This window comes from Lampris incognitus, chromosome 3 (assembly GCF_029633865.1).
Source record: "Lampris incognitus isolate fLamInc1 chromosome 3, fLamInc1.hap2, whole genome shotgun sequence".
Taxonomy (NCBI): Eukaryota; Metazoa; Chordata; class Actinopteri; order Lampriformes; family Lampridae; genus Lampris; species Lampris incognitus.
Genome location: NC_079213.1, coordinates 78,634,837 through 78,646,403, shown reverse-complemented (window position 1 = coordinate 78,646,403; position 11,567 = coordinate 78,634,837). Strand labels below are relative to the sequence as shown.

The window sequence follows — 11,567 nt, the reverse complement described above, 5'->3', positions numbered from 1 at the left end:
AACGCCTTAACTCCGCCCCTTCGCACTTCTTCGATGGTTTACACTCTAGTGAGTTTCAACACTTTGGCACGCGTGTTTTGTTTTGTTTTAAGTGATATGGGTTGTCTTAACTGTGTCAGACACTCCTTAATATTTCCCTGGAGAAGTCTGTGAATGTTCTCATTCATTCCGGTCATGGTTATCCAAAGGAGTTGAATCAAGTGCAACTGGATTCACTGAAGAACTGCCAAGCCAAACGAATGTCTGCCAATAGGCAGAGCAGGGGTTCAACAGGCCTGTAACATGGTTGGATATCAACATTTCTTTTATTCACCTGTAATATTCAAATACAATTCGGAGACATAGATGTATTTTCAGAGAGATTTAGAAAAATGTAGGACGACATTAAATACACAGATCATAAAAACATCATATGAAAATGTGTAGGAACTGCTCAGTATCCACTTTCCTCTGCTTAGAGAAACAGGACTCCAGCCACGCCTTCTGAGTCAGCACTGTCTGAGGATACTGCCTCATTAAATCCCTGAGCTCCTAAATTAAGATAGATCAGATAAAGCGAGATTATTTTATAATGGCAGCACGTTTGATTAAAAAAACATTCATTACATCACAGATAATTAGGGCTAACTGCAGCGACACAACAAAGAGGTAAAAAAGTTGTGCAGAAACTTGTCAGGTAGTTTCAAATATACTGCTCAAAAAAATAAAGGGAACACCTAAAAACACAATATAGACCTCGATGAATGAAATATTTCAGCTGAAAATCTTTATTTATTAGACAGAGGAATGTGTTTAGAGCAAAATAACCTAAGAATGATCAATGGAAATCAAAATCATTAGCCCATTAAGGTCTGGATTCAGAATCATACTCAAAATCAAAGTGGAAAATGAGAACATAGGCTGATCCAACTTCTGTGGAAATTCTTCAAGACGATTCAAAATGAGGCTCAGTAGTGTGTGTGGCCTCCACGTGCCTGTATGCACTCCCTACAACGTCTGGGCATGCTCCTGATGAGACGACGGATGGTCTCCTGAGGGATCTCCTCCCAGACCTGGATCAGGGCATCGGTCAACTCCTGGACAGTCTGTGGTGCGACATCGCGTTGGCGGATGGTACGAGACATGATGTCCCAGAGGTGCTCGATTGGATTCAGGTCTGGGGAACGTGCAGGCCAGTCCATAGCATCAATGCCCTCGACATACAGGAACTGCTGACACACTCTGGCCACATGAGGACGAGCATTGTCATGCATGAGCAGGAACCCAGGGCCCACTGCACCAGCATATGGTCTGACAATGGGTCTGAGGATCTCATCCCGGTACCTAATGGCAGTCATGGTACCTCTGGCTAGCACGTAGAGGTCTGTGCGGCCCTCCAAGGATATGCCTCCCCAGACCATCACTGACCCACCGCCAAACCGGTCATGCTGGAGGATGTTGCAGGCAGCAGAACGTTCTCCACAGCGTCTCCAGACTCTCTCACGTCTGTCACGTGTTCAGTGTGAACCTGCTCTCATCTGTGAAGAGCACAGGGCGCCAATGGCAAATCTGCCAACCAAGATGTTCTCTGGCAAAGGTCAATCGGGCTGCACGGTGTTGGGCTGTGAGCACAGGCCCCAATTGTAGACGTCGGGCCCTCATACCATCCTCATGCATTCTGTTTCTCACTGTTTGAGCAGAAACCTGCACATTAGTGGCCTGTTGAAGGTCGTTTTGTAGGGCTCCGGCAGTGCTCCTCCTGTTCCTCCTTGCACAAAGGACCAGATAGCGGTCCTGCTGCGGGGTTGTTGTCCTCCTGCGGCCCCCTCCACGTCTCCTGGTGTACTGGCCTGTCTCCTGGTACCTCCTCCATGCTCTGGACACTGTGCTGGGAGACACATCAAATCTTCTTGCCACAGCACGCATTGATGTGCCATCCTGGATGAGCTGCACTACCTGAGCAACTTCTGTAGGTTGCAGATACCGCCTCATGCCACCTCTAGTGGTGAGGGCACTAGCACAATGAAAAACTAACCAAAGATCGGCCAGAAAAGATGAGGACAGGCAAATGGTCTGTGGCCACCACCTGCAAATCCATTCCTTTTATAGGGGTTGTCTTGCAAATTGTCTAATTTCCACCAGGTGGAAATTAGACAATTTACCAACAGGTGAAATTGAGTCACAAATCAGTGTTGCTTCCTAACTGGACAGGTTGATATCTCAAAAGTGTGATTGACTTGGAGCTACATTGCATTGCTTATGTGTTCCCTTTATTTTTTTGAGCAGTGTAGTACTGATTGAGGGTAATTTTGCTTGCATAATTTTCTCTGTTTCGGTGCCATTTCAGCACTGTAGTGCTAGGATTTCTGTTATTTTTTTATGAGAATTATATTCTCTGGTGGTGGGCTAATGCTCGTGGTGCTGTCTGGGGCCAGTAGGTTATCGGCACAGGTCACCATTAATGAACCTCAGCCTAAGATATACAAACCTGTAAGTGGACAGCACTTTCCACCTCTGCAACAATGTGAGTGACCTCTGGACTCATGAGCTCTTCCTCATCGCCATCATAAGTTCACCACAGTTAAGGAGCCACAACAATTTATAACACAAAGCGTATAACGCTACCACTTATAACACTAAAATTTATGACACTGAGCATTTTAACAGTGTTTACATGTTTTGCACACAATCAACGAAAACAAAATGATGCCTAAAAACACCCACTAATTTCTTCAGTTTTACTGGATTAATAATAGAATGAGGAATAATTTCACACAAAAAAAAGAATTCATGTATTAGAAATACATATACAAAGGATTTTAAGACATAGCTGCCCACTATTATGTGAACAGTCCTGGTCTGAAAGGATATGTGAAAAGGTAGCGTGCCAGCTTCTTCCTCTCTGATGCAGCCAAGTTGTAGAAAAACACATGAACTCCTCGCATGAAATCAGGGAGGCCAGGGGAGAGTTGGTTGCAGATGGGATTAGAGGGACCTGGAGTTTCTGTCTGTCCATCTGTGGTCAGTGTGTCTGACTCAGGGGAATGAGGTGGAGATGCCACAGTTAAAGCCTTGGAGCTGGATGCTTGGGGTGGAGATGTAGCTATACTTTTGCCAGCCCGGCTGTAGTAATATCTATCAGCAAGGTTAAAGTAGAAAAAACTCAAAAAGGTTAAAGTCTTCAGATAGCTAAATCAATTATAAGAATAATGATTTCTGTTTTGAAATAGCCATATCTCCTGAAAATACCAGTCTTGAAGGATACATAAAAGTGGGGATGCCCTTGGCTGCCAGGTGTTTCCTGATGAGTCTCTCTGTGCCATACCAGTTGAAACCTTTGGTGGAGTGACCAATACGTGGTAGATGTACACTTGCTGTGGGAAAAAATAAACATTCTGGTGCTGCAATCACTTTATGTGACATAATACTAGCGCTCTGGGTGTCTAGAAAAGCGCTATATAAATGTAATGACTATTATCATTATCATTATTACTGCCGCATGTATGTAAGCAGTGTCAACATCTATGTGTTTTCTAATTAATTCAGGCAACTTTCAAGTATGGTTTTATTGCACATGTTCATGCACTAGGATCAACCAACCAGTGGCAGCTAAAACCTTGCAATAAATCACATATTATGAAAGACTTGTTGATGAGCATCAGTGTGTGCATAATAGGAAATTTGGCAGGAAAAATATGTAAAACACACACCGAGAAAACAATGGCAATATAATCCAAACTCCTGTTTACGAGGAATTATATAATTGTGCCATAGTGACTTTTACAGAAAGTGGAAAGGAATTCCGCTTGTTATTTTTTAAAAAAATTTTTTTTATTGAGGTTCAAGTTTCACCAGGGCTTACTTTACTCTTGCAGTACTATCAGAAAACAATGACTTTAAAATCATCTAATATAATCTGTTAGTCTTCTCCCTTCCAATACGTTTTACCTTCTATTTAACTAGCTTGTCATCCGCCTCAACCTAGAATTTAGAATGATGTCCTGCCAAACAATAGAAACACAGCACCTGCAGGTGATAAGCCAAACCTTGTTTCAACTGCACATTCACATTTCTCTAATGTGCACATATACAACATATGCTCTTCATGTACAAAAAATACACAACATAAAGAGTAAAAAACAGTAATAGGTTTGCTGAATTAATACTCAGTGGATGACATTACCATCATTTCTCTTTGCTGCTGCGTAAATCTTCTTCAGCCCTTCATCCAGAGCAGTGAGACAGAGTCCAGACAAGTTATTGGCTTTGTCCCTTTGCTGTGCTACAATGAGGGCCAACTATGTTGATGGGAGGAAGACGGTCCCAGGCTGTTATACCAGTTTTTACCACACTAAATCTTACAGACATCTGTCACACACTGATAACAAACCAAAACAAGTTAATGCATTTACTGTAAAACAGTTGGGCACTTCCTGTTTGAGGAGCTGGAAATTTGTTTTTGTAAACAGGCTCCTCTGAGATAGCACCTACTTGATCTCGGCCATTCAACCTGGACTGTTTTTCATCTATGGGGAAGAGCAGCACATTTCCCAGGTCCAAGTCTAAAACAAATGACATGTTACCAGTCAAATAATTGAGCAGGGGATCTTATAAATATGACAGATAGGAAGCCCATGAAGAGTTGAAATGCTCATCTGTTTAATATGAGTATTTATTATCTTCAAAAGCTGAGGAAAAACATATCCTACCCTTCATCTTGCCAGCCAACTCATACTGTTTTTGCGGTTCATCCGACCTGACCTCTAGTGCTGTGAATAGGCCACCTCTGCCCCACCTGCCAGAGTCATCTATACAACATACAAATTAAAACAAATGAATGTATTTGAATGTATAACGTATTTCCAAGGCCCCCTATAGAATGCTGCTACCTGTCACCACACTTTTGACTTTTTTAAATTTGTTATACTATACTGAAACCCAGGTCCTCAAGTGAACCTGTAGAAAGATACTGTTGTGACTCCTTGCTTACCACCAGTCGCACGAAATGTTCATCACACAGAATAAACTTGAGCCATGATGCTCCATACCGGGCTTAATAATGGTGTTGAATGTGCCCTTTGGTCCTACTGTAAATCTATGCTGCTGTATATCAATATTTCTCTGTGTGATCAAGTCAAATTTACTGTGCAAGTATAACTTTAGGTAGGGCTGGGCTATATATCGATATATCGTGATATGAGACTACATATCGTCTGGGATTTTGGATATTGTAGTATTGTCAGATGGCACAAATGTTGTCTTTTCCTGATTTTAAAGGCTGCATTACAGTAAAGTGATGTATTTTTTTTTTACTTACCAGACTGTTCTAGTTGATCTATTTGCCTTTACCCACTTAGTTATCATATAGGCATTACTGATTATTATTTATCAAAAATCTGATTGTGTAAGTGTTTTGTGTGTAAGCACCAACAGGCATCCCCACAATATCGTCACAATATCGATGTCAAGGTATCTGGTCCAAAAATATCGTGATATTTGATTCTGTACATATCACCTCACCATTTATTATTACATGGTAATAATAAATCCATACCAACACAGTGGACAATAATGATGTCTCCCCGAGCAGCCTCAGGGTGGGTAACATCCCCTAAAACATAGTGGATGGCAGTGTGGTCGGAGTCCATTGATGATATGCTTCTGTCATCGCCCACTTCCTCTTCACTCTCCACAGAATGTAGGCATAGTGATCTGAAGCCACAGGACTCCCACCAAGCCATTCTGCATGAAGCAAAAAAACAGACCAACCAAATAATGTGCAATAGGTCAATTTGGAAGGTGCCCTGGCTTAGTCAGTTAAAGAACATCAAACCTACAATCTTGGAGAAATAAATATGTCGGAAATTATACACTAGGCATGTCGTGATATGCCAGTACTGACGATAATAATGACATTTTAAAAAATGAAATATTGACATTGTGTTGCCTGTATGGCATAATGATGGGTGGACTTTTATTTCTGATAAGACTTTTATTTTGATAAGTTTTAGTCATCACTTCCTGTCAGTCATGTTGAGGAAGTCGGCTGAATTTGTCTAACGTTTGCGATCGTTTAGTTACAACACTGTCAACCCACACTGTAAATGCCACGTCGTGAGTAAATAATCTCATTATTTTACTTGTAAATTAATGTTTAAAAAAGTTATTTACATGAAAAAGCATTTGATTTGGTTGTAATTAAAAGGGTTTTATTTAAACGTATTTACATTTGGAAAAAAACGCACGCTACCAACAAAATGGTGATTGTTTATATTGTTTTTGTGTCAGTTTTCACTCTGTCTGTGTAAGATGGTGTAAAGAGCCAGAGTAAACAGCAAGTAAAGCTTACTACAACTCAAGTCATCATTTTGAAAGCTAGAGTTTAGCTAGTTGATAGCTGCAGCTTCTACGCTGTAGTGAAGACAACATTTCGCACTTCCGGGTAGCGCGGGTGAGACCAGACGCAACCCCAAAGCTCAAAAAACATCCGAGGGAAACGAGCTGGGGTCAGAAACAGGCTGAGGAGCCAGGCAAACCGCGCACCCTTGCCGAGCATCCTACTCGCAAATGTTCAATCATTAGAGAATAAGCTGGATGACATGAGAGCGAGGATACAATTCCAACAGGACATTAGAGACTGTAACATCCTGTGTTTCACCAAATCCTGGTTGACCCCCATCGTACCGGACCACGCAGTTACACCGGCCGAACACTTCTCCACTGTCCGTATGGATAGAACAGAGGAGTCCGGCAAATCCAAAGGTGGAAGAGTCTGCTTCATGACAAACAACAAGTGGTGTGACCCAAGGAACGTTACGGTTCTCTCTCGGTCCTGCTCTCCCCACCTGGAGCATCTAACTATCATTCTACCTGCCCCGCGAGTTTACATCAGTGATCATCGCAGCGGTCTGTATTCCACCACAAGCCAACACTGACATTGCCGTATCCGAGCTGCAGGAGGTGATAAACTAACAACTACAGCAACAACGGTATCCGGGGGCTGCTTTCATAGTGGTTGGCGACTTTAACAAAGCAAATCTTACCAGGGGCATGTCAGAATTTAAACAACATATTCACTTCCCCACGAGAGGAAGAAATACACTGGATCACCGCTACACGCAGTTTAGGGAGAGCTATAACGCCATCTCCCTTTCAGCGTTGGGCAAGTCAGACCATGCCGCTATCCTCCTACCGAAATCTAAATAAAAAGTCCTAGAGAATCTCCGATGGCGAAAGAGGTGAAGCGCTGGGCTGACCAATCGGAAGCCATGTTGCAGGACGCTCTTGAGAACGCTGATTGGGAGATGTTCCGCACGACCTCGGCTAACGTCAGTGAGTTTACGGAAGTAGCAGTGAGTTACACCTCAATGCTAACAAATGCTATCATTCCGACTGTCAAGATTAAGATCTTCCCGAACCAGAAACCATGGGTCGATAGAGCAGTTTGTTAACAGCTCGCACCACCGCCTACAATGCAGGGCTGATTTCTGGTGACATGACTGATTACAAAGCAGCGTCTTACGGCCTGCGGAAGACAGTCAAAGAGGCTAAGCGGCGCTGTAAGGACAAAGTGGAAGCCGACTTTAATGAAGGTGACTCCGCTCGCGTGTGGAATGGGCTACTGATCATTACGGATTTTAAAAACAATCCTTGCTCGGCTACGAGTGTGAATCCCTCCCTAGCTTACAAACTGAACGTGTTTTACGCGCGCTACGAGGCTAACGGCACCAACAGCCAAATGGCCACAGTAGACAGCGGGGAACCCCCATTCACCGTCACTGAGAGCGATGTGAGGAGGGTCCTTAGGGGGGTAAATGGCAAGAAAGCTGCAGGGCCTGACGAGATCTCTGGCCGGGTCTTAAAATCCTTTGCTAACCAGCTAGCTCCAGTGTTTACATACACCTTTAACACAGCTCTGGCCCAAGCCGTCGTCCCCCTATGCTTCAAGTGGTCCATTATTGTCCCTGTGCCAAAGAACAACAGTCCATCATGCCTGAATGACTACCGAACAGTGGCCCTGACGTCAGTAGTGATGAAGTGCTTTGAGAGGTTGGTGAAAGATTTCATCTGCTCATCCCTGCCCAGCTCATTCAACTCCCTCCAGTTTGCCTATAAAAACAACAGACGACGCCATCTCCAACCTCTTGCACACCACCTTAATCCACCTGGATGGGGGGGAGAGGGAACTATGTACATATACTGTTCATTGACTACAGTTCAGCGTTTAATACTATAGTCCCCCTCAATCTTGTCACGAAGATGAGGTTGTTAAGAATCAACACCCCGTTGTGCAATTGGGTGTCCAACTTTCTTACTGACCGGCCCCGGGTGGTTAGGGCGGGCGGCCTAACCTCTGTAACATTGATCCTCAACACAGGTGCTCCTCAGGGTTGTGTGCTGAGCCCTCTGCTGTACAACATCTACACACATGACTGCAAAGCCACAGACAGTTCCACCTCCATCATCAAATTTGCAAACACAGTGGTAATAGGCCTGATTTCCAACAACAACAAACAGGCCTATCTGAACCAAGTAGATGACCTGTCACAGTGGTGCCAGTCCAACAACCTGACCCTGAACGTCAGCAAGACCAAAGAAATGGTGGTGGACTTCAGGAGACAGCAGGGGAAAGGATACAACCCACTAAAGATCAACGGGGAACCTGTGGAGAGGGTCTCCAATTTTAAAGAGCGACTGACATGCCCTTTCTGAACACATTTTTTTAGCATTGGGAGTTTGAATCATAACCGAAAATCGGTGTGGTTTTATGAATTCAAAGCTATTGGCTACTGTCTTCGTGGGTGTTCACATGGGTGGGGCTCGGTATCGCTCGTCACAGCAATGCAATACAACTTGACGAATAATATGTTCGATGATACAAATAACTGTTAGATAGATAGATGATAGATATTTAGATAAATATACTTAGCACAGACAGTAAGGAAATTTGTGTTTGGTAGATTATTTCTTTGTTGTAACAATGCCTCTTGGCAATAAATCTTATACCGTTGGAAAGCCTGTTTATTTCTCTTTTAAATGGTGCCACATTTGTAAGGAACATGCATTTGTGGGATGAGCAACAGAGCTGAGTATGTGGGTTGCACCCATGAAAAATTTGCCAAATCTTCTCTGCCGATGCCAAACAGCTTATTTTGCTGTTGGCTATTGACTCTTGTTTTGAGCTCCTGGTACCCCAGGTGCTGACAATCAGGTGCCTGATATAAGATTTATTGCCAAGAAGCATTGTTACAACAAAGAAATAATCTACCAAACACACATTTCCTTACTTTTTGTGCTAAGTTTAGATAGATAGATAGCAATATGTCATAGCAAGATTGACAATAAAGTCTCAGCAATATAGCACAAACTCAAGCCAAGTAGCTAGCAGGAGGGGGTGAAGAACGGCTTCTCTGTGGTTTTGTAGCATCTCGCTACGGACACACCCTATATGCAAATTGACTGGTGTCTACGTATCCACTGGCACAATTTGTCATTGGACACCATTTACAGTCAATCACAGATCTCTCTCGAGTGGCCGCAGACACACTGTTTTGGCCACTGAATTTCTCCGTGGTCACATTTCAACTCGGAACATAGCCTATCAATAGGAATTATCAGATTTTGATGTCAGTATCACTTTAAATACCTCAGCGTACACATCGCTGAGGACCTCACCTGGACTCTTCACAACCAGCACACTCTAAAGAAGTCCAGACAGAGGCTCTACTTCCTCCGAAGGCTGAGGAAATTCAAGGTCTCCCCCTCCATCCTGAGGAGATTCTATTCCTCGGCTGTGGAGAGCGTCCTAACAGGTTGCATCACCGTCTGGAATGGAAACTGTTCTGCCCGTGACCAAGTTGACCTGCAGAGAGTGGTCCAGAACATCCCTCCCCATCCTGCAGGACACTTACACCAGAAGGGTGAGGACAAGAGCCAAGAAGATCATCAGCGACACTTCTCACCCTAACAATGGACTGTTCAGGCTATTGGGGTCTGGTAGACGCCTCTGTAGTCTTAGGGCCAAAACAGAGAGACTAAAGAGAAGTTTCTATCCACAGGCCATAAGAACTCTCAACATATATGACCTTTCACATACTTGAGACAGCTAGGTTTTTATTTTTTATTTATTGTTTGTTTTATTTTGACTTAAGAATGCACTGATCTTTTGTCTTTTATCTCTATATACTAGGCCTATGTCTTTTTTCACACAGTGACAGACTGAGTACCCCCTTTCATTTCACTGCATGTTTTATTCTGTATTTCTATGCATATGACAAATAAAGCACTTGAACTTGAACATAGTGAAAAGACAAAGGAAAGCTGGTGTACATCATGATTACATGGAAGCAAAACAAAGTGATAAGATTTCAGTGGCGAGTAGAAGTAGTTCATGGTCATCTACTTCGTCAACTAGCTCATTAATACACGCTCACACTAAAGCAGGGGCAGCTAAAGCTAAAATAGAGAGAGCTGCTAAGGAGGCTAAAGTACAGAAGGAAAAGGTCAACAGAGAAGCTCAATACCAGAAGGAAAAAGCAGACTGAGAAGCTGAAAACCAGAAAGAGAAAGCAGCTAAAGACTTAGGATCACAGCTGGAAAAGGCAAAAAGGGATGCTGAGCTAGAAGCGTTTGCTGTCCGTCAAGAGGCAGCGGCTACCGAAGCTACGGTGGCTGTGTGGGAAGCAGCAGAGGCAATGAAGAATTGTGTTTTATTGGATGAAACAGGGCGGCATGGTGGTGCAGTGGTTAGCATGGTCACCTCACAGCAAGAATTGTCCTGGGTTCGAGCCCCAGAGTAGTCCAACCTTGGGAGTCGTCCCGCATCATCCTCTTTGTGGATTTTGCATGTTCTCCCTGTGTCTGCGTGGGTTTCTTCCGGGTGCTTCAGTTTCCTCCCACAGTCCAAAGACGTGTAGGTCAGGTGACTCGGCTGTACTAAATTGTCCCTAGGTGTGAATGTGTGTGTGTCGGCCCTGTGATGGCCTGGCGGCCTGTCCAGGGTGTCTCCCCGCCTGCCACCCAGTGACTGCTGGGATAGGCTCCAGCATCCCCGCGACCCTGAGAGCAGGATAAGTGGTTTCGATAATGGATGGATGGATGAAATAGGCCCACCAGAGGAAGACAAAATGGAACAGACAGTTGAATACATTCAGTCTCATTTTGACCCACACTCACAGAAAAACCATCCACCTACTGACTCCCCAGTGCAAGCAGCCATTAATGCTAGCCCCTCAACATGTCAGCCCCCTGCAAATTAAGCCTTTCAATTAAGCCCTAATGATCCTTCCCATTTATGATGGCAGCCCTCTGTTTTTCCAAATGAGCCATTACATGCTAATAACACTAGCCACCCTATGTTAGCCAAAGACGGTTTTGATGATGTGTATGTGCCATCAGCAAACAAAATGGAAAATCAGGCTCCACGTGGAGAAAGTGACCATCGGAGAAATTAAAAAATGTGTCACTCTGATTTGAACGAGTCTGCACAGCCCTTCCATATGCCAACAGTTAACCACGGTGCACCAACAACTGAACACCTAGCGCAGTACTGAGCTCAGCAGGGCCTGGTGAGTTCAAGTTTATATCAA

General features: G+C 43.8%; 1 protein-coding gene across 1 annotated transcript in view; it reads right to left on the bottom strand.

Moving 5' to 3' along the window:
- Window positions 1–300: 300 nt before the first annotated feature.
- The window catches only part of chd1l (chromodomain helicase DNA binding protein 1-like), a 47,217-nt gene continuing 35,950 nt past the window's right edge, over window positions 301–11,567 (bottom strand). Inside the window, exons 18-25 of the mRNA XM_056277150.1 lie at window positions 5,534–5,721; window positions 4,689–4,787; window positions 4,471–4,541; window positions 4,163–4,277; window positions 3,245–3,353; window positions 2,853–3,114; window positions 2,468–2,551; window positions 301–531 (exon numbers count right to left, since the gene is read on the bottom strand). Coding sequence (XP_056133125.1) covers window positions 409–531; window positions 2,468–2,551; window positions 2,853–3,114; window positions 3,245–3,353; window positions 4,163–4,277; window positions 4,471–4,541; window positions 4,689–4,787; window positions 5,534–5,721 — 1,051 coding nt within the window. The 3' untranslated portion in view covers window positions 301–408. The remainder of the gene's footprint in view (window positions 532–2,467; window positions 2,552–2,852; window positions 3,115–3,244; window positions 3,354–4,162; window positions 4,278–4,470; window positions 4,542–4,688; window positions 4,788–5,533; window positions 5,722–11,567) is intronic.